Genomic DNA, 23570 nt, shown 5'->3' on the forward strand with positions numbered 1-23570 from the left:
TAAGGATCAAGTGTTTTTTTTATTGTGAGCTCTCTTTGTTTAATCATAGATCGATACTGTATATTAATAACATGTATCGGAGAGGAACGAGCATTGTATCAGCAGCGATTATTTTATATTACTATTATTTATAAGCATTTATAGCATCTTATGTTATATATGTTTACTTATGATCTAATAATTTATGATATATTTTGACAGCAGAAGAGAATAATAGAGTTGGTAGTTCTTAATTTATTTTATTAATAATTTTATATACAAAGTTATCTGGCAAATACTGTATCTTTCTTCATTTCTTATCCCTTTGTGCAATTGGTTTAAATGTTTTAAATATAGTCTTCACGAGACATTTTTCTAGCAAAGGACATATATCCTTGTGAGCTGTACTCAAAAGATCCATGGAATGTATAATGGTATCTGTATTGAAACTTCCTACTACAAACATCTCAGAAATCTGATTGTGCTGCGAAAGAATTGCTTGCACTATGATTCCATGGTCAGGATTTGCATCTAACACAGTCTTGGAACAACAGAAACTTTCTTCTTCATCTGTTGGATCCACCAAGTATGTATTATCATATACACCCTGTTAAATAATTTTTTTAAACTTATTATATATAAAATATTTATTATAAAGTATATTTTACTCATTAACATCCATAATATATATCACTACTCACAATAGTGGATGCTGTGACCAAACTGTACATTGGCACACCTGCATCTGCTAAGGCTAAACTAGCTGCCATTATTGCAGCAGCAAGTGCTGATCCTCCATTATCTAGGACTGTTGCATAAATGTCTACTTGAAAGTTAGGAAACTCGCTCTGAAAAATAATTGTATGTTCCACATATTGTTTTTAGGAAGAATATTAAAACTTTTGAATAGGAGAAAGAGAAAAATGATAAAATACATACTAAACACACTGCTGGTTCCAAAGCTCTTTGCAGTACTAAACTGTATTCTTTCTCCTCAGCATCCTGTTGATGCATTTTTCGTTTGCGATAGGAAAAGGGAGCAAATTTAAATTCGCAGTACAATTCACCTTGCACACAGTAGCCAGTTTTATTGGGTACTTCCCTGGGATCAAACACTGAGCAAATGACCTTTGTATTGCCCATTTCAATGTAAGCAGAACCTTTAGCTTTACTAATTACACCTATTTTTAAAACTGTCGACAAAATTTCTTAAATATTTTTCTTTAGAGATACAAAAAGATTCATTTTTAATCTAAGTTCATAGTCAAAGGGCAGGTTGTTCCAACTCCTTGGTAAGTTAACTGATAGTTAAATTATTTGTCTAATCGTTTAAATAAGAAAATTTGTTAAATCCGTCTTTGCCTAAACTGAAGAAAAAACAAAGATAAACATATGATTTAACTATCAGTTAACTTACCAAGTTGGAACAACCGGCTCTTATGTGGTAAACATAACCTCGATTGTATTCTTACATATATCTCTAAGTTGATTATTTAAGCGACCGTCGTATCTTTTCGAAGTATCAAGTTGTATTTCATCGTCTTTCTCTTCAGAGTGGATATAAATATCGTATGGAACGGAAGCCTCCGGCCCATTAATGCGTTTTTGATCGATCGGCATTTTTACTTAACGTCCTGCTTAGCGTCTAATGGTATCAAAACAAGACTAAGTAACAAACGTCAAAGATCTGTTCTTTTTATGCTCATTTCTACCAATCTTGGTTAACTTAACTGATTGGTTATTCCAACGGAATTGACCAATCACATTTGTCGTTAATTAGAATGGTTAAAGACGATTGGTCCATTCCGATGGAATAACCAGTCGGTTAAATCAACTACGGTTGGTAGAAACGAACATTAGCCGCTTTCACTGTACATCAATCAGCGTGCAGAGAGTGCAACATTAAAAAGAACAGTGAGCTGTTCTTTTCAGCTGCACTGCTGAACTGATACAATAAGTTAGAATGAGATAACTATATTTTTCTTATTTTAACTTATTGCACCGGTTCAGCAGTGTAGCTAAAAAGAACATATTACAAATCTCATAAATACTGTCAATGGTCACATTCAGCGAAGAAAACTGCGCCGCTACTACTCAGTAACAAATGTTCATGATTGGAGAATTCTTTTAAATCTTTGGCAGATCCGAACAGACGTACCAATCAGAGACGTTTGCTACAGAACGGTAGCAGAGCAGTTTTTTCCACTGAACACGACCAATGGGTGCGTTCAGCGGAAGAGCGGAGAAAACCGCTCAGTGAGCGATTAGTGACTATTGGTCCTTACTGTTAGATCCTTACATTCAGACCAATTACGTTGATGAATTACTCAACAGTTGCGCAACTATTGGGTGCATCAGTATTACAACCGCTCACTGAGCGCTAAGTGAGCTCTTGCATCTGATTGGTGTATATTTTTAAATCTAAAGGAATATACCAATCAAATGTAAAAGCTCATTGAGCGCTCAGTGAGCGGTTGTAGTACTGAATGCACCCAATGGCTGCATTCAGCAGACTCAATAGTTGGACAACATTACTAGATTTTCCACTGAATCTCGCTCCTGATTAGTAAATACTTCTGGGTCTACGAAGAATCTAAAAGAATGTTCCAATCACAGACAATAATCACTAAGCGCTCTCTGATCACTTTGTTCTACTGAACGCGGCCATTGAGTGTCGTGAAGCACCATTAACGCTATATGGTTGGTACTCTTGTCACCGTTCAAAAGTTCATTTATAGGCGACATGCTGATCGAGGTTCTTAAAGTGCAATTTCATACATCGCTAGTCACTAGCGATGGACGTGTCATGTGGTATTATCGTCGTCGCTAGCGACAAGAAAATAAAGTTAAATTAATTGAACTTTAGCAGCGACAAGATTATTATTATTATTATTATTATTATTATTATTATTATTATTATTATTATTATTTATTATTATTATTATTATTTCAGAACTACATTAAAGTAACATTGAGGAGTTGTACAAATTAGTACAAATCGAGAAGAAAGATCTAGAGTATTTTTTTACATTGCTTGAGTATATATTTTCCGGAATCGCGTATATTTTATGATTTTTCCTTTATTTTCTTCTTGACATGGGATTAATTCACGACCCATTTGCTTTCTAAACTTTATGAACAATGCATCATGATGTTCCGTCTGAAGATCTCAAGTGAGATCCCATCATTTGGAAAATTTATTTATTCATTTTAAAAACTTTTTTCAATTAAAACATTTTATTCCGATAGATAATAATAATACATAATAATTGTGTACGTAAATATTAAAACATGTAATTAAATTACATGAATATATAAGAAGTACTACATCGAATATGTGAAGTATAGTTTCATATGCAATCTTTTGAAATACTATTTATTTTACAAACAATCAAACTGCCAGGGAATTGCTCCTTCACCATAAAAATAGTTGAAAAATTCATCTCGAATACCCTGCGCTCGACGACTGCTATTATTTGAACCAAATTTACCTATGTCGTGCAATGCACTTCCTTCTGTAAAATTCCTCCACGAACCAGGAACCTCGCCATCTGAGGTATACTGATCTACCATAGAGGGAGGAACATACTGATTCTCATCAATGTCTGCAATACGAAGCCAATTATGGAGACACACAATGGCTTGAACTATTTTTATTGTTTTTTCGACACTACAAATTATAGATCGTTTTAATATTCTCCATCTGCTGACTAGAATCCCGAAAGTGTTCTCTATTGTTCTCCTAGCATGACTGAATCGATAGTTGAATATTCTACGTTCGATGTTTAAATATTTTCCAGGGTATGGGCGCAGTAAATATTCTGCCAATTGGAATGCTTCATCTCCTACGAGAATGTAGGACAAAAACTTCCCGCCAGGTGAAATTGACTCTGACTCGGGTAAATTAATTTTTTTTTTTTCAAACAAATTTCCTATCACAGAATCCTTGAAAATTCCCCCATCACTACGTCGGCCATAAGCTCCAATATCAACAAACGTAAAAATGTATTCAGCGTTGCAGATTCCAAGCAATACTATGCTGTTCCAGTGTTTGTAATTAAAATACAGCGAACCGGCATTATTAGGGCACTAAAAAACATCAAAGAATTTAGTAAAATAACCAACTTTACGAAGTCAATATTAGAAAACAGTTATTTTTCCAATACATTCGGATAAAAGAATTTTCAACCTGTATCATAACATGTTTTCCATCGATTGCTCCAATACAATGTACAAAATTCCAAGTATTTTCAAAATTTTTAGCGATTCTACGTCATTCATCAGTTTCTATAGACTCTTTAAGCACAACCTCTCGCAGGCAATTCGAAATTGCTTCACATATTTCATCGATTATGTTAGTGTCAGTTGTCAAACCAATCAAATATTGATACGACATTGAAGTCATTGAATCCCCTGATGCCAAGAATCTGAAAGAAAAAATTTATATAAACATGTATATAATTATGCAGAATCCTGATTTTGTTATAAAACTTAAGTGCAGAACACTAATTTTGTTATAAGATTTGTTGTACATTTTTACATACCTCAGAGTTAATGACAAACGTTCTTCCGCTGAAATCGGTTCACGAATAACTGTTTGTTTTGTAATAATAGGACCAACCATTTCCAGTAGTTGCTCAAATTGTGTTGCAGTCATCTTAAAATAATTTCTGAATCGAGCTTCGTTTAATAAAATGACAGGATGTAAGGCATGATAAAATCCATGAGTATGACGTTCATGAAATAATGGGTCAATTCAAAAACGTTTAGGCTGATACGTTCTTTTTTCTTTTCTCAATATTTCGTGTAGTGCAACAGCAGCATGCACTTTTCTTGCGTTTTTCACTTTTTTTTTTATTAATTATCAAGGCTGTTTTGTATTAATGAACCCATGTTTGATATTTGTAAGCTAGCATTACAGATTGCTTTTCTTGCATATATCTGTGTAACTTTAAAGAAAAAGAAATTAATAACTTCTTAATTTTTACTTCTCAAAAACTAAGTACTTTCACAAAATTCAAAATTTTCCGAAAATCGAATATAATAATTATCAATAACAGATTAAACTAAATTTTGAAATTCACCTCTCACTAAACACCTTTCAAGACAAATATGTACTATTTACACAATTTCACTATTTTCAGGTTACAAAATATCGCTTCAACTCTTTTCATGGATCAACAGAGTTACCAGCGACAAAAGTAATTACGGCCAATCATGTATCGAGAAATCTAGCGACGACGAGCGACGTGTGAAAAGGCATCTTTATCCTTGAAAATTTGTAAAAAATATATATTATTGATATTTCATCAATGGGCAATTTAATTAACTGAGAATCGTGATATCTAGTGACATTCATGAAATATCATATGTTACATTTTTCAAGAATAATACAAGCCCGGTAATTCGAAATGAATCACATTTATCTATTTTCTCTAAAAATTAGAAAAGAAATATAAATTGTTGCATTTTATAGTTATTTCCAAAATTTTTGATATCGAATTTTCAGTATCGAATTCGCTGCTAAAGCCAACAAAGTTAGGCAAATAACTAGCCGATAATTGTCGGTGATAGTTATGGCGCACAAACTTCCGCATTTGTCACAAATCGTAAAAGATCGAGCTGCAAAACGAGTTGGGGCCTTTATTCTTGAAAATTTGTGAAAAATATTGTATACGATATTGCATTAACGAGTCAATTTAATTGGCTGAGAGTCGTGTTATTTAGTGATATTCATGAAATATTATATTCGATATTTTTCAAGAATATGGGCCCGGGACTATTTTGAGCGTGAGTAGTCGGTTGGAAGCTAAGGATAATAAAATCTCAGCTATAAGGCAAATATTAATCGACCCAAATTGGAAAAAATCTTGAAACAAAAAGTCTTGAAAAATTAACAAAAAGAGAAAGAGAAACAGAAAATGAAATAGTTGAAAAGAAAAGCAGAGGAAACAGAGACGCGCGTCGTTTATATGACACAATCATGCGTCGTTCATATATGGTCCTATTCTCATTCTCGCCTGTCGAATAGGCGCATGCGCGAGCGAAGTTTAAGCCGCGGAAGCCGAATGTGCCCGAGCGCCGCCGAAGACAACCGATGTGCGACGTTCTTGAACGTGCATCGCGGCATTCGCATTCGAGCGGTTCGAAGGAGCGAAGGTGATTGTGCGCGTTTTCTAACGTAATCCGTAATCCATCCGCGATTGCGCACGTGTGGGTGTACGTGCGCTCGCGCGCGCGCGCGTAGTACAGAGAATCGGAGACGGTTTCACGCGTGATTTTTTGCCGCATTTCCACGCTTGACAATCCGTCAGTTATCGGTTATCGCGCACGGCAGTGGCGAACGGATCGCTCGCGGAGAAGTCATGTTTGCCGAGCGTTGAACCGGAGAAGCGTCTCTAAGACGGAAACGACCGCGCGAACGAGTGACAACGTGTGTGCGTGCGCGACGACGGATCTCTCTTTCTCTCGGTGACTTTGCCGCGTCTGTCGTATCCAGTGAAAAAGAAGAGGTAACAAGATCGCTCGACATGTATTCCGACGGGGGCCACGAAGTGGATGGCAGCTGGGTGCTGCGCGTCTACGTGACAGACCTGCAGGTCGAGAGGAGTTTACGCGTGAAGGGCGAGCTACACATCGGCGGTGTCATGCTACGTCTCGTGGAGGATCTGGGTGAGTGAATAATATATTTATTAGTCTCTTTCTTTTCTTTTCTCTCCTTTTCTTTTCTTTGTTTTTATCGTTTTTGTTCTTCCTCGTCCTGTTTCCTTTTGTTTCACTTCGCTTCTTTTCACCGCCATTTCTCTCCTCATCTCTCTTCCATCTGGAGGATTGCGTTAACGCGTGTCTCCTCGTTCTAAATGCGTAGTTTCGTTCAGCACACGCGACTACTTGATCTTCGTCTTGCGTTTACGTCCGTAGAACGGATCTCGTTTATCTGGTACAAGGAAATCGTTGCGCGAATTGAAGCCTCGTCGAATTACAATAAGAATTGTTGACCTGCGGCGAGCAATGGCGGGTTGTAATTTTGAATTTTCGAACCGCTAACATGGCGGCGTGCTCCATACATCATTAAATTTGCGACAAAGTCTTATTTGTAAACATAACTGTGTCAAAAAAAAGAAAAAAACAAATAAATATAGGAGAAAAACGCTTTTATAAATATATTTTATTGGAGAGACACGCATAAGTGTAAAAGCGGTTGTGAAAATGGAGGATAAAAAGGAACATACTGTGGGATGAGTTTTTGTGAGAATACCCGACAGAGGGAAGTAACAAAATAATTTCATCACCGGTCGATCCTCCTTAGGAGTGGCTAATTCTAACGAGGCTGACAACATCCGATAGTCCTCGCCTGCATCGGCATATTCTCGGTCGAGACGACGATGCAGGATTGTTTGGCCTCGTCGAATTAACCAATTTCGATCGATTAAACGAGCCGGTTTCCCATATACATATACATACATGCGTCTGTGTATACACACAATAGAGTAGATGAAAATTGAAACGAAACCAGGAACGAAGCTCATCGGGGCAGCGGTCCCGAGCGAAGATTGTGCAAATTCCATGTATATACCGATCGTACAATTCAAGGCCGCGAATGCGCATTTTGTTGCCACAAATCGTTTCAATGCCGAGGCAACGCGATAGGAGTTACCGTTGATAAATAATTGAAGCGGCTTGCTCGTATCTTCCATGTGTAAACAAAGCAAGCGCGAAAAGCATATCTACAACCAGGGCTTAAAATTATTCTAGTGAACAAGAACGAAACATTCGCGTGTGTCTTTAGTCGTTTATTTTTTCATTACGGAAGTTGAGTTTTATTTCATTATCTATTATGTTACGCCACGAAGATTTTTGTGAGATAATTTTCAATTGACTAATAAAGCGAGTACAGAGAGCTTCGGAGAGCGGAGTATGCTTTTACAGGTGAGCCGCGGAGAACGAGAATTTCGGAATAATTTCCTCGTAAATGTCGCTCCGAACTTGGTCGAGAGTCTGTATTTTCGCAATATATTTTTCGCCACGCGTGGATTTCTGAATAAACGCAAGTAACAAGGGAGCATTTCCGGTGAGGGAAGAATCCGAGTTTATCTCGACGGTGTTCGCGATAAAGAGAATAACTCGTGGTATCTCGAGCGTGAAGCCTCTCTCCCGCACGTGATAATGATAATTTCACGTATGTGCCGATATGTTCCTGTTTTCGTCGCGCGTGACTCGATTATCCGGATCAGATATAATATTTTTAAGGGAAACGAGGGAGAAAGAATAAACGCGCAGAACACTTATTCCTAGTTTTACAAAGAAAGACAGAAAAAAGAAAAAAACGCGAACAGACAATGCCACTTCGCGATTCGCGGTCTCACTCTGTTCGTAAGTAAAATATTTACTCGAGTAACGCCCAAACTCTCTCCTGCTCACGAGGATAGCCGTGACTCATGAATACGTTATGACGTGAAGCAAGGAGTGTGAGTGCATTATTCAATCCCATTCTCGCGGATGCGCCGGTCAGGGGATAAAATTACGGATTGACGGTACTGACCATCGAAAAAGAAAAAGATAAAAAAGTAAAAAGAGAGAACCGACGAATAAATGTAGGAAGAAAATATTTATTATTCTCGTCGTCAAACATTCTCTCAATCTATCAAATATTTCCTCAATAAAAGAAAATAACTAAATATGTAAATTAGATTATGAATAATGCAAAATTAACATTCCTTATTCGCGTTGTATCGTATTTTTTGTGCATAGACACGAGGGAGAAACATTTCCGATCTCACGTGTACGAGATTTATAAACAATTTATTCATTAGCTTCATCAGAGAAGCTTTATATTATATTCGCGATTTCTAAAACAATCATTTATGTAATAAATGCTCGAAAGGATGCAATACCTTTCCCTATATATAAATATCACATTCAATATCACATTTCGCCGGCCACGCAACGCGGAATGGGTGATTCAGGATAAAAGAGTACGGAATATGTCGATCGATAGATGGATCAAACGTACGTCGAGCGAGCGAGCTCCGCGTGAAATCGTGACGCGATGCGGCGCGAGACCAGGCAGAAAAATCCGGCAGCCATATCTTTTGTTGACTGGTCCTCTTCCCTTTTTTGCTCGCCGCACCAGCCCGAACAGGTTAGCGTGGTTGTACAGGTTTCCGCTGCATCGTCGACCACTCCGAACCGGACCGACGCGTATTACCTGCGCCGTGCTGGAGTCTTATGTAAATACACCGGGTGTCTCAGGGCATATGTAGAGCCGGCGAGCCGAATAGAATAGTCGAACGCATTTTGATTGAATTTCGATTGAATTTTCGATTGAATATCGAGCGTCGTTAATTTCATCACGAGTAATTGATTTATTTTGATGTCGTTAAAGAGAAATTTTATATTATTTTTTAATATTCTCGAGCATATTATGTTTCTCATAATTTTTGAAATCTTTCTCTGATATTAATTAATTTATTTCGCTATTTTTATAGGAAAAATGTCTTTTCCATACGATGTATATATATAATTAGTACTTGATTATATTATTTTCAGAGAAAAGATAAATTAACGTAAAAAGAAAAGGTATGTTACTATTACCTCTCTTGTCCTCTTTTCACTATTATTGGGTTGGCAACTAAGTGATTGCGGATTTTATCGACAGATGGATTTTACACTTTCTTTTGTTTCGTTAACGTGTTCAAAGTACCTAACCTATATTTTTTTCTTATTGTTTGGACTTCTACCTTTCATTTAGTACAAAAATTATATCGATTAGTTCTTTAGTTTTGTTTTTATCCTAATTTAAAAATGGAAGAGCAAGACGTGCACTTTAGACATATTTTATTGTATTATTTCCGAAAAGGCAAGAACGCATCGCAAGCACACAAGAAGTTATGTGCCGTATATGGGAATGAAGTCTTGAAAGAAAGACAGTGTCAAAATTGGTTTGCCAGATTTCGTTCTGGTGATTTTTCATTGAAACATGCTTAACGATCTGGCCGTCCAGTTGAAGTCGATGAGACCCATATCAAGGCCATTATCGATTCAGATCATCATAACACAACACGTGATATTGCAGAGAAGCTCAATGTATCGCATACATGCATTGAAGAAATTTAAAAAAGCAAATTAAAAATTTTGAATTTTCATTCTTATTTAAAATCCGCAATCACTTAGTTGCCAACCCAATAGATATCGAGAAATAATACTAGCTTCCTTGTGTGTTAAGACAAATAAATAAATTATTTGCAACAACCAACGACTGCGTTGGCTCTCAGTGGTTTATTAAAACGTTTCACTTCATTGGATATCTATTTAAGATCTATTTAGTAATTATCGGTTCTAAAAAGAACCCTCCCTCACCGATCGTTACGTTTCTCTTTCGCTCGACAAAAGACCTCGCATCATATTCGATATGATACCGATTAAACTGTATTATGTCTCGCAGATATCTCGGGAATTATACCAACGAGACCAAGATGATGATCGCGAGCCGCTCATTCTCATTCCTGAGCGATTTATCGTCCGTCCCGACGCGTTTCGCTCCATTCATTCCGCAATATGTCGTGTAAACACGTTATGCAAGCGTCGTCGAGAAGTAGCTCATTCGTGTTTTTCGTGCCGTTACGCAATGTGCATTATCAGCCTGTTGCAAAATCCCGCGTATTTTGCGAAATTTCTGTACGTTTCGCATATCCGGAGATTTTTTTAGACACGTCAGAGAGAGAGAGAGAGAGAGAGAGAGAGAGAGAGGGAGGGAGGGGGAAGGAGGGAGGGAGGGAGGGAGGGAGAGAGAGAGGGGGGGAGAGAGAGAGAGAGAGAGAGAGAGAGAGAGAGAGAGAGAGAGAGAGAGAGAGAGAGAGAATCACGTATATAGTCGGAAATTCCGAGGCGAAATTTCGTGAGACACTCTCGACGACGACCAGACACGTGGCATCGTCCGTCTGTCGTTGAAGAACGAGCGGGGGAAAAAAGTTTCGCGCACGATATGTGCTCGAGTCGCGACCGGTAGGTACCGTACGTCAGTAGTGATTCGGTTGAAAAAAGACCGCATTCTTCATTCACAATGCTTCTACGAAGCCTCTTCTAAGGAAGACCCGCCGCGCGCCGGTGTGACCGGCGATGCTCTTCTTTTCGTCAGCGTGAATTCCGCGACTGGGGGGCTCGTCGTTCGCAAAATGTGCGACGTGCGCGTGATCGTTCACTCGACGAATGAAAAAGAATACTTGGACTGAATGAAATTAAAGAAATCGAGCAGCTGCGAAATGGCTGGTGGGAGAAATTGGTGATTGACGCATGGGTGTCAACTTCTGGGCTTTTCGTTCCTCTCTCTCTCTCTCTCTCTCTCTCTCTCTCTCTCTCTCGCTGCTTCGCCGTCGTAGAAGCGACAAGCGAGCACGCGAAGGCTAAATCCGAAGGTCGGCTCGCCGCGAAGCGCTCAAGTCGAATTATCCGCTCGGATTACCGTGTACAGCGTCGGATTACCGTAATTTTATATCGTGTGCCGGCTACCTCACGGCGCTACGTGGTGCTTCGCTACCGGGGACGAGTCGTTTTTGGCGGAAGTGATGAGCGCGCGAGAGACATTTATACGTTGACACATTATGGGTGACGTTCTCCTCAAGCGAGACAACCGAGTCGTTCGGTTTGCATCCTCGTTCGCAAAGTTTATCGCGCCTTTCGACGAGATAAGTCGCGCGTCCTGAGCCTTGACCTTTCAGATTCCGGCGTGTCGTTCGGACGCTCGTATGAGACGATAATTGGCATTGAATTCTATCGATAATCTAGCGGCCGTTATGCAGAGGCACGCTAATAGGTCGTGCATTGCTACTCGTCGCTGAGATTGTAATAAGTCTCAACCAGTTAGTGTCGATCGCGCTAATTGGAGATGACGTGAAAAACTAACAGCGCCGCTATTATCATGAATTGATTGCTCGAACAAAACACGCCTTTCTTGACAACTGTTTCCCGACATTAATCGAGGCGATTAACAATTTCGTGGTCCAGTGGTGAATTTTTTTTCCGAGGATTTAAGAAAAGTTTCACTCAACAACGGGAATTCGAGAACGCGTGATTCTCGCCGATGTGCACAAAGCGATGACGATGGCTCACATTTTAACGCAATGACTCATAAAAAAACGATTCACGCGAAGCTGCCGCAACTAAGTAAGCAAATAATTACCGGGCAAACGAGAAGTAACGTTCTGCTTAAGTGATTACGTATCTTCGAGTAACCGAAACAGCATGGTTTCTCAAATGACCGCGATCATTTAAGTAAAGTTTAATGAGACACGACGTGCGCTAGCTAGGTACATGATATCCATTCATTAGTAGAAAAGTTTTATTAACGTACGGTAAATTTGCGCGATGAAACTGGAAATTGTTATGCTGTATGCTTCAGCTTCGTCGCAGCGATACTTTAGGCTGACAAAGGTTGGCAATGCAGTATTTGAGGAGTTAGGCCATCTTGAATGGATCAAAATCTCACTGTCATTTCCGGAAATTTTTTCTGAAGACATAACAAAAGAAATATTGGGTGAGTGCAAAAGTTCGTGCGGAGTTTCAATAGATGGAGTTATAAGCGTCGTAAAGTGTTGTCATTAATACTTCCATCTACATATTATATAACGTTGGAAAGGTGACGTCTTCAGCTGTTATTAAAAAAAAAATCATTTGTTTTCATACAAACTGCTTCGAGAAATATCATTTTAAAAATGAGTATCGAAGGTGCATTTACGGCATGTTATGCTTTACGAGTTTCGGAAGGGAATAAACGTTGCCGCAGCCGTAAAAAACATTCAGGATGTTTATCAGGATGAAGCACCAGCTAAACGAATTGTGGAAAAATGGTTTGCTAAATTTCGGCGCGGAGAATTTAACCTTGAAGACGAGCCACGCTCTGGTCGACCTTCTGACATTGATGACGATGTTTTGCGTACTTTAGTGCTCAATAATCCGCGAATTTCAACAGAAGAAGTTGCTACAGCACTAAATGTTGACCGATCAACCGCTTTTCGGCGTTTAAAATAGATGGGATTCGATTTGAAGCTCGATATATGGGTGCCCCATTTGCTGACCGAGAAGAACAAAATCAAGCGAATTTCTGCAGCCGTTTCTTTACTCGGGCGGCTCAATAACGAGTCGTTTTTGGATCGACTAGTGACGGGCGATGAGAAATGGGTCCTCTACAACAATGTTCAGCGCAAACGGACATGGAAACAATCAAGTGAGCATGGTGACGCAATGCCAAAGGCCAGTTTGCACCCGATGAAGGTGATGCTCTCTGTTTGGTGGGATTGCAAGGGCATAATCTATTTCGAGCTTCTCCCCGCTGGCGAAACGATTGATTCGGACAAGTACTGTCGCCAATTAACCAATCTGAATCGAGAAATAAAAGAGAAACGTCCGATTTTGTCAAATCGCAAGGGAGTCGTCTTTCATCACGACAACGCCAGACCACACGTTTCGAAAAAGACGCTGCACAAACTGAAGAGCCTGAAATGGGATGTCTTAACGCATCCACCGTATTCTCCTGATATCGCACCATCTGACTATCACTTGTTCCGGTCATTGCAAAATTATTTAAATGGAAAAAACTTTGACTCTTTGGAGGCCTTAAAAAACGGCGTATCTTCGTTCTTCGAATCTAAACCGCGCAGTTTTTATGATCGAGGCATCCGTATGCTGCCAGAACGTTGGGAAAAGATTATAGAAAACGATGGAGAATATATCATTGATTGAATAAAGATTTTTGTTTGCCTAATCACTGTGTGACTTTTACTCACAAACTCCGCACGAACTTTTGCACTCACCCAATACAAAAATGAAAGTAAGATATTTATTAAGCAACTCTTTAAGGAAAAAAAAGTATTTTTGGTAGATATTTTAAACAAAATGGCGGCGTTGAAGCCGAGACACTTTTTGACCGACGCTCTCAGCGGTGTTCAGGCTACAGCATTGGATGTAAAATAAAAACGAAAAAATTTTTGTTATCTAGATGCTAGAAACTGAAGTACATATATATTTTGCGAAATATTAAAAACTTTTTTTGCAATTAACACTTGCATGAAATTTTTAGGTCAAAACACATTTTTTTCAATTATTTACCATTTTCACAAAAATAAATATTTCTAAATATCCATATGTACTTCTTCAGTTTCTGGCATCTAGATAATGAACATTTTTTCGTTTTTGTTTTGTTTTATAATACTGTAGCCGTGAGACTGAACGCTACTGAGAGCATCGGTCAAAAAGTGTTCCCCGTGTCTCAGCTTCAACACCGCCATTTTGTTTAAAATATTTACAAAAAAAATACGATTTTCCCTTAAAGAGTTGTTTAATAAATACCTTATTTTGATTTTTCTATTTCTTTTGTTATGTCCTCAAAAAAAATTCCCGGAAATGACAGTGATTTTGACCCATCCAAGATGGCCTTAACCCCTTAAGTCAGAATATGGGACCACAAATAAATTATCGCTACGTGAGAAAAACGGAACTTTGAGAAACTTGATGAAATATTGTAGGATCAGTACGATGAGTAAGTTGTAAATTGCTAGTTTTGCGAAAACAAAATTTTATCTCTCGGATATGAATAATCCTTCCGAGCGTAACGATGAGGTCTTTCACGGTTCAGCGAACGTGCTCTTGATGAGTTTCGCGATCAAACGAAAAGAATGAATCATAGACGACAGACAAATCGTTCTTCCGGATAACTCGCGTACGAAAAACCTGAGCGTGTACGTGCCGAAAGCGAACAACAGCTCGCTCCGGTCGCTGAAAATATTTGAGGCGATGATGAATGTGAGGATGGAGAAGAAAGAACGCGACACGCGCGGATGAGGAAGAAACGGCGGCGTGATGAAACCTCCTTCTCTTCTTCGACCGGAAACCTTGACCGAATGACTTCGTTATTACGGTTTAATGGCGCGAAGGACGAGCCTTATAAGTCCGCGACTATGGCGACGAATTCGCGACCGGCGACGCGATTTTATGCGTCGCGTTTTCGATTCGTAGTTTACTCTGTACCAGTTTCATCGTCGGAATAAAATATTAGTTTCCATCGTTCATATATAGATGGCATTGTTAATTATTTACGTGAAAGTTACAACGCATTTTTGTTACATTATGTCAGTGTTGTTCAACTTAAAGCTGATGCATAATAAGTCGTATTTATTGACATAACCATTTTTAATTTGTATGAAGATGGAAGGTGGAAGGTGGATAAGACGCGTATTCGTTATTGTATGCTTTTTTATTTCATCGACGCAAAATAGCTGCCGGAGCAACTAGAATTATTTTCGAAACTTATGGTGAGGGAACGATAGCTGAAAGTTCATGTCCTGAGTAGTTTCGGCGCCTTAAAAGTGGCGATTTAAAAGCGATTAAAAGTGGGGATTTTAACTTGAAAGACAAGGAGTGACCGCAAGAGAGTTCGGATGATTTGGAAGCGTTATTGCAAGAAGATTCGACTCAGTCGAATGTAGAACTTGTGAAAATGTTACATGTTAATCAGAGTATTGTAATCTGACGCTTGCATGAGATGGAGAAAATTCTGAAGGAAGAAAAATAGGTTCCCCATGAATTATCTGAGAGCGCTATTGCCAGCCGAGTCACCATTTGCTTTTCGCTGCTCAATAGACACAAACACAAATCTGTTTTGTATCAAATTGTGACCGGAGACGAAAAGTGGATTTATTATAACAATTCCAGTCGCTAAAGATCATGGGTAAATCCCGGAAAACCTTCTACGTCAGAGCTAAAACGAAATATTTATAACGTCCTTCTGTATATCTAATGGAACATGCAAGGAGTGCTATATTATGAATTGTTAAAACCATCTCAGACTATCATCGCGGAATTATATACAGGGTATCTATAAAGTCCGACTCGGAAACTCTCGGAAACGGCTTTAAATATGGAAAAATGTTTCAGACAAAAGTTGTAGGATATTACCCAAAGTGTACCGCATGGAGATTGCACGGTCGGATTTACGCCTCTTGTGTGTACATGTATATGTGTGTGTGTGTGTGTGTAACGGCAAGAAAATAACTAATGTAAGGGGAAGAAGAAGAAGAATGGTGGAGAAAGACATTGAGAGAGAGAAAGAGAGAGGAGGGAGGAGAATTTTGACTGAAAAAACACATACACACAAAATTGGTCCTTTTTAGGGCCTCAACACACACGCACACACACAGTGGAGAAGGTTTGGATGGGTAATGCGAATGCCGGCGATATGTCAACTTTGAAGCTTCATATCTTGGAAATGGCTTGCCGACAATTGAGGCAGTTGAATGAGCAACTAATCGAGAAGCGGTCATATTTTGCGACAAAGCAAAATAAAATGGTTCTTCTGCACGGCAATGCCAGGTAGGATTGCCAGATGCAAAATAACTATTTCATTTATTTGGCGATGGTTGAAAAATAGGTTGTTAGAAAATTTTAGTTAAATTCGAGAGATAGAGAGGTAAGACGGTTTAGAGATGCTGCTGTGTACTCGCAACAAATACATGAATTAACCACCAAAGTTGTATTTTTTCCCTTTTCTTCACTACGCGAATGGCTTAGTTGACATCGGTTTTCTTAAGTGGCACGTCGAACTTTTCGGTCTTATAAATCGCGATAACTGCTCCCAGGTTTTTCTCTGATACCAGTTAGAAACATGAATATTATGATTATGATTTTGTTGAAATTCTGATTTTCCGGGACAGAAAACTTAAATTCCGGAACACGAGACAAGCTTAAAATTTCGGAACATCCCCGGAAATCTTGGCCATCTGGCAACTTTAATGCCAGGCCCCATGTTGACGATCCGGGAAATTTTAATGGAATTACAATGAGAAATCCTATTACACCCAGCATATTCTCCAGATATTGGTCCTTCGGATTTTCATTTATTTCGTTCTATATAGCACAGTCTTTTTGGTACACGATTTCGTAATGTTGAGGAAGTGCAACAATTCATCGATAACTTGATTCATTCTAAGAGCAAAGACTTTTCGTGGTATCCATCTTTTGCCTGAAAGATGGCAAAAAGTAGTAGATAATGCCGGAAAATGATTAAAGATGCTATGTCATTTATAATAATATTAATAAAAAAACATTGCCTTAAAAATGGTGGAAACTTTTGCACACTAATAAATCGGAGATATTATAATAGAACAGAAAAAAATGAATCAATAAGAATACGGGACACCGCTCTGTTTATTCGTAAAGTCCTTCCGTTTTCTCTTTGTCGCTTTGTGACACTTGGTACGAGTTTTCATCGAGGTAAATGCGTTTTTAAATCAATATACTGAAAAAAGTTCCGAATGTATTACTTTGCAAGGCGCGGGTCGGCTCTTTCGCCGAGAAAAATGAATTATGTCCACGCGACAACCATATTTGCATCAAGGACGTCTTCGCGTCGTACACTACGCAGACGGGAATTTCCCAGACGGATGATTAGCAATTACAAAACGTCAAGTTGGACAATGAGATCAAATAAACCGCACGCACCCCCGTTCACACGATCTTCGCAGCGTCTAATGTCCCGGGAAACATCTTGAGCGATTCGCCCGTTTTCACGCGAGAATATGAATCTTTCCCGCGAGGAAGCAATATTCGAATAGCAAAGCGATTCGATTTGACGTCTCCAAGCCGGTGTGTAAGTTTTCGCATCGGTGGCGTCGGTAGCTGCGCGTCGGGCGATAAGGAATCGAGGTCAACGTGTGTGTGCGCTCGCTTTTATGCAATAATAACAATAGAACCGTCAAAGAAAAGACAACGGCGCGAGTGGAACGCAGGTGGCGTGACACGATATCGCGACGTACGTGCGAACGTCGTCGGAATTCGTGCCGAGCGTCTCATTATGTCACGAATGATCAAGCGTCATAATTGTCCATCGAATGAGCAGAAGCGAGGGGCGTAAACGTGGTGTATCTGTATCGCGTCGATAGAAATTGAATCAGCGCGCGATGGAATTGAATCGGGCGCACGTGTGATACGCGGAACACGCTCGGCTAGCGCGGCCCGCTCGCGATTAGACGCGTATCACGTCGAGGGGAACAATGCGCTTGTATATATGTGTTAGTATGTACGGTTAGAGTTGCCAGATGGCCGGGATTTCCGGGAATGTCCCAAAATTTTTAAACTTGTCCCGTGTCCCGGAATTTGTCTTTTGCCCCGGAAAATCCGAATTTCAACAAAATCATAATCATAACATTCATGTTTGTAACTGGTACCCGAGAGAAACCTGCAGAGCAGTTATAGGGTCGCGATTTATAGGGTCGAAAAATTCGAAGTGTCACCTAAGAAAATTGGTGTCAATTAAGCCATTCGCTTCATAGTAAATTCATTCATAGCATTCATAGTAAAAAAAAACTTCTCTTTGCTAGTACTTGATTCACGCATTTGTTTGTTGCGAGTACACAGCAGCATCTCTTAGTGGTCTTACCCCTTTATCTCTTAAATTTAACTAAAACTCTCTAACAACCTATTTTTCAACCATCGTCAAAAAAATGTCCCAGAAATGGTCATTTTGCATCTGGCAACCCTATGTACGGGTGCATCATCGAGACTATACGGTTTCGTCGCCAGTGCAAATGCGCGAAAAGTAGCCGACCCCGCGCGGCCTGTTACTTCGATGGAATAACCACCGACATCCCTGTACCTCATTCCGTTCAATTAGAGCGTCTGCATACTACTTGCTCGCAGATAGGATGATGGGATTATTCACGGATTATACACCTACTCGAATGAGCCGTCTCTTTTTTGAGCGAGGAAAATAGTCGACGATCGAGCAACGTCCAGACGCGAAAAATTGATTCGCACGTGTTTCTACTCTGAAAAGTTTACCGCGAGTCGAAAATTTACTACGCTCAAGTTTCCTCGAGGCACTCCCTTTTACTTCGATAATTATCGTGTCCTGTTTGCTGATATTCTAGTCAGCGACGAAACTTTCTCGATTAGTCCTTGAGGCCTATATCAATAGTCGTTACTCAAAATTATCTTGTCGGTAGTTGAAACTTACCAATAGTTTTAGAATTAATACGTACCTAGAATTAACTTTAGGCCAACGTTTCGTTTAGTGCAGAGGTTCTCAATCGGGGGTGCGAGGAAAAGTGATTGTAATTAATAATGATTAAGATGAATTCTGGAATAATGCGGCATTTTTACCATCAAATTAAAAAAGTGTTATTAAAATTATATATTTTTTACGTATCTGTACATATATATTTATTACGTATCACTATGCGAAGCTTGATACCATGGATAATAATTTTATAATATTAAAATGACAGTTAATTTCTATGAAACGATACTATGTAATAACAAATGATTATAAATTAACTTCTTATCTTAAAACCCTAACAACAAATGTGTACCAAATTTTTCTACCATAAAACATATGAATAATATTTTTTTGTAGAAGGTGCGAAGGTTTATTAATTAATTAATTTTTAGAGGTGCGAAATACGAAAAAGGTTGGGAAATCCTGATTTAGTGCTCCAACTGATCCGCGAAATTACATCCGATCGCAACCGATGTCTGCTCTTCGATTCAACTCGCGACAGACGTCGTAGCATCGCGCTCTAAATCTATTCTCTAAAGCGAAGCGCTGGTTCGAGAGGTAATAATATCGTCGCACTGGATGATGATTTAATAGAGACCCCGACCGACCGTTCGTTCGTCTCGCTCCCATCCTCTCGTCCTTCTCTTCTCCGTCTCATGTCACGCCTGGTGTATAGTAGATCGATCTTTTCCTCCACGTGTGTGCGGTGTCGTGAGCGTTCATTGGCCGTTCAATTGCACGACGAGTCCGTTCACTACGTCGCGTGCGGCAGTCGGGATCGACATCCGACACCAGCTTGAGTATATCGAGCCGCATGGTCGTTATTATTATTGTTATTACTATTACCATTATTACCGGTTCGAGATAGCACGGTCGAATCTATCGATATTATCGGGGTCGATCGTTCTTGCGACAGCGCGAAGCGTGGTCGGTCGTTCCGGCCGATGGCATTCGCTCGTGCAGAACATTATTTCGTTTATTCGTGAGCGACGGCGATCTGCGAGTTTCGTCTCGAACGAGGCCACGCGAATGCGCCGCCGAGCGCGAATCGGTCCTGTTTTGCTCCACCGGGATCGGTATGAATCGATTGTGCTCGAAAGAGAGAGAGAAATGCAAGCAACGTTAGCCCGCGAAGAGCGAGTTTCCTGAGAACAGCGCGAAAGTGCAGGGATCCATGGGATGCCGCAACGGTCAGTCACCTTTCGCTGTTCTCGTCTCTTTTTTATTTCTTTTCTCTCTCTCTCTCCCTCTCTCTCTCTCTCTCTCTCTCTCTCTCTCTCTCTCTCTCTCTCTCGTTTCTTCTTTTTGGTAACTTCATCGCGAAATAAGAGGGCAGAAAGCTGTTCGTTACTTTGTACATTTCTCGGCGTGAAATCTCACTCGAAACAATAGCAAAACCTTGATAAATATCTCGGCGCTCGGAATCACGAAAGTGAATGTTTCGTTCAGGCTTCTTATGGCGTGAATTAATGAATAAATCGTACACTCGTACACTTAATATTCGATAAAAATTCGCGCAAGTGTGCCGACTGCTGGGCGTTTTATCTTACGTAGAGAAATTTTGAGGACTCGACGTTGGAAATACCGTTCACGGCTCTCAAACTCTCAACCACGGTCGGGATATTAAGGCGAGCGAGATATGATTGCAAGCGCGTTTTAATTGAAGGCGTTCGAAGGCGTATTCGAGTACCATCATAAACACAGGTAATACAAAACCGCTGACGCTGCTAACGGTATGCGAGCGCGAGTTAAATTCGCGGAACACACGCGTTGGCAGATTAACGAGGGAACGATTATCGACGAGACGTTGTTACGGTGCGGGGGGCGCCGAAATCGTATTAGCAACAGGAAGAGGACGATGACTCACACGTAGGCTGCATTCTGCAGACTGTCCTCTTCCCCGCTCTCAACCCTGGTTTGGTGGGTGCACGCGGTTTTCTTCGCATATCATGGGTTTTGCCGCTAGCCCGGCGACGTCATGTCTTTCTTCGTATTAACGACCACGCGTCTCGTGAACTGCATCTGAACTAAATCGAAAGAAAAAAAATGTAAAGCGACGAGGCGGAGGAGAACGGAAACTCGTTTCGGAGAAAAAACAGAATAGAGTTTTTGTTAAAAATCCTGTTGTTTCTTTCGTAGATTAGCGCACCGTTCTCTCGCGATCACGTCAGCGGCGTCGTTGCATTTTCGTCGCGATCGTAACTCGGCGACAGACTGCCGAGTCGTGCGTTAAATAAGTCCACGCTCCGAAACCCAGAATTTCGCGGGTAAAAACAGCACGATGACTCAACATTCGCGATTTCGCGTCTGTCTCTCAAGTTTTCACATGTATATCCTCGCCCGAATGGGCTCTCCTCGTTCTGGTTTTGCGTGCTTCGAATTTGCGACTGACAATTTTAACGTGTCCTATCTCATTTTTCTTTTCTTTTTTCATAAAATTCATAAAATTCATTAAGATCTCAGAAGGAACATACAGAGTGTTCCATTTTAAATGCCCCAAGCAAATATCTCGAAAAAATATGGAAGGTACGGAAAAATATTTCAGACAATAGTTGTTAAAATTAATTGGTAGAAAAAGATATAATAAAAAAATTGGGGTTTCCATTTAAGAAAAGTCACGATCAGTGAATATTTCGGAAGTGACGCCATCTGTAAACAAACCGATATAGTTATTTTATGTCCCTTTTGAAACTATACAACTTTTGTCTGAAACGTTTCTAAGTATCTCTCATATTTTTCGAGTTATTTGCCTGGGACAAATTAAAAATGGGACACTCTATGTATCTCTTACGAATGTTACTCGATCTCGCTTTGTATCAATAATATAAAAAAATTGACAATTGGACAGATCGTTAAGCTTTTGCGCTCCAAAGACGCCGTCGTAGCTCCATCGGAGACTCCTTGCGAAGTTTGAAAAATGTTGAAGCGACGTTCTTCGAGTGCAACAGATTGACTTTTCGGTGAGGAATTTTTCCCGATGTCGGATGATGTTGGTCAATTGTGGCTATGTGCGAACTCGTCAAAATACCGACGAATTCGTCGGCTACAATATAGAGAGAAAGAGAAGGAGGGGAGAAAGAGCTCCTCTTGAGACAATGGTACATTGTGCAAGCGAAAACAGGGATGCAACGCGGTGCAACACAGCGCAGCGCAGCGCAGCACATCGCAGCGCGCATCCGTTTCTGATCTCACACGCTTACGGGCGTCGCGTGCGTATATACGCATGTGCGTGCGTGCGTACACGCGTACGTGCGTGAGTATACGGAGCGTTGGACTCGATGCCTGGTTTAAAGATAGCTCGTGACGTCAACGGAGCGTTTGTTCCCGAACTACTGCTGTTGCTGCCGCCTTTGGCATCCGATATACACGCCTGGACGCTCGGCGTCGTCCTCTGATTCCGCTTGTTTGCGTGAATTTCGTAACTTTGTCAAGCGGTACCTTATATTCGAAAAACCGCCATACTTTTCGCTTGTCTATTTATATTTTCTGCCCCGCTGTCGTTGAATCGCGTCTTGCGAGGAGTATCGAGAGATATAAAATAATAAAATAATATATAAAAGTATCGAGAGATATAAAATAATAAAATAATAATGTTGGACAGTTGCGATACTCCTTTGAGGAAAGTCGATGCGCAAGCAGCAACACTTACTTTTCACGAGATTTGAAAGTGCTGAGGACAAGAGCGAGTGGGAGGAAAGAAAGGAGTCTCATGTACGAGAGTTATCAGCTTGTACCAATATTGTGCCTCGCAATTATCGTCCTCTAGCTGACCTTTATCTTATCGCATATTTTTGTGTCGCGGACGTTGCTACCTGCCTGCGTTTTCAGCCTGCTTTGGGCGCGTCGTCTCCTCCCCGTCTCGTGGAGAGCAGTAATTAGTCCGCTATCTAAATCATTCTTGTAATAATCTCTCGCTGACGCGTGCGCGTCCGTAAAGCGAAAAAAAACGCATTTTTAAGCTTAATGTTCACACTCTTACACGGCATGATAATGAAATTAAATCCTCCTGCCTCCTCCACGAGGAGAATTCGCGCGCGGTGCGTCGCGTTGTACAAAATACCGTTTGGTTTTGTACAAACCGAGCGAAGTTAGGCGGTGCTTAATACTCCACGTACGCACGTACAAGAACCCCTTCCATCTTCCACAACATCTATTAGCGCGTAACCAAGTGTATCGATGTATACGTGTATACGTTATCCGTCGTGTACCTGTATGGAGTAGATCTCAATGCGTGGGCGGTGGTGCTATCTCTCTCTCTCTCTCTTTCTCGCTCTCTCTCTCTCTCTCTCTCTCTCTCTCTCTCTCTCTCTCTCTCGCTCTCTCTCTCTCCCCCCTCTCCCTCTCTCTCTCTCTTTCCTTCGGTCTCTTTCCATTCACCCGACCGACGCGTTCTCGTGCCCATTCATGGCGTTTAGTGCCCACACAATGTCGTCGTTCGTTACACGTACCGCGCAGATCCCGCGTGATTTTCGTCGCCGCGAACTTTCGAATTGCGGCGATCACGGAAAGGTCACGTCTCTCCGTCATGGGAAAGTGAACTTCTCGT

At 40.4% G+C, this 23570-nt stretch overlaps 3 protein-coding genes across 3 annotated transcripts in view; 1 reads left to right on the forward strand and 2 right to left on the reverse strand.

Annotated features, from left to right (window-relative positions):
• Positions 1 to 217: 217 nt before the first annotated feature.
• On the reverse strand, positions 218 to 1688 carry LOC105186667 (exosome complex component MTR3). The gene is made up of 4 exons (XM_011147026.3): positions 1452 to 1688; positions 919 to 1172; positions 681 to 827; positions 218 to 586 (listed from the first exon to the last, which is right to left on the reverse strand). The coding sequence occupies exons 1-4, from the start codon at positions 1597 to 1599 to the stop codon at positions 290 to 292; spliced, it is 846 nt and encodes a 281-aa protein (XP_011145328.1). The 5' UTR covers positions 1600 to 1688; the 3' UTR covers positions 218 to 289.
• Positions 1689 to 3360: 1672 nt separating this feature from the next.
• LOC109504158 (protein ALP1-like) lies at positions 3361 to 4398 on the reverse strand. The gene is made up of 2 exons (XM_025305847.1): positions 4169 to 4398; positions 3361 to 4068 (listed from the first exon to the last, which is right to left on the reverse strand). The coding sequence occupies exons 1-2, from the start codon at positions 4175 to 4177 to the stop codon at positions 3361 to 3363; spliced, it is 717 nt and encodes a 238-aa protein (XP_025161632.1). The 5' UTR covers positions 4178 to 4398.
• A 1694-nt stretch (positions 4399 to 6092) lies between these two features.
• The window catches only part of LOC105186668 (unc-112-related protein), a 54106-nt gene continuing 36628 nt past the window's right edge, over positions 6093 to 23570 (forward strand). The window contains exon 1 of the mRNA XM_011147029.3: positions 6093 to 6651. Within this exon, the coding sequence (XP_011145331.1) occupies positions 6510 to 6651 (142 nt within the window). The 5' untranslated portion in view covers positions 6093 to 6509. The remainder of the gene's footprint in view (positions 6652 to 23570) is intronic.

The sequence above is a fragment of the Harpegnathos saltator genome, unplaced genomic scaffold (assembly GCF_003227715.2).
Source record: "Harpegnathos saltator strain DR-91 unplaced genomic scaffold, Hsal_v8.6 scaffold718, whole genome shotgun sequence".
NCBI classification, from domain to species: Eukaryota; Metazoa; Arthropoda; class Insecta; order Hymenoptera; family Formicidae; genus Harpegnathos; species Harpegnathos saltator.

What these genes read in the sequence shown, in the direction of transcription:
- LOC105186667 (XM_011147026.3), bottom strand. Translation starts at nt 1,599, where the DNA reads ATGCCGATCGATCAAAAACGCATTAATGGGCCGGAGGCTTCCGTTCCA. An exon ending in TAATCAACTTAGAGATATAT is followed by an intron (nt 1,173 to 1,451) that starts GTAAGAATACAA and finishes TTTTGTCGACAG; the next exon opens with TTTTAAAAATAGGTGTAATT. An exon ending in TGGAACCAGCAGTGTGTTTA is followed by an intron (nt 828 to 918) that starts GTATGTATTTTA and finishes ATTATTTTTCAG; the next exon opens with AGCGAGTTTCCTAACTTTCA.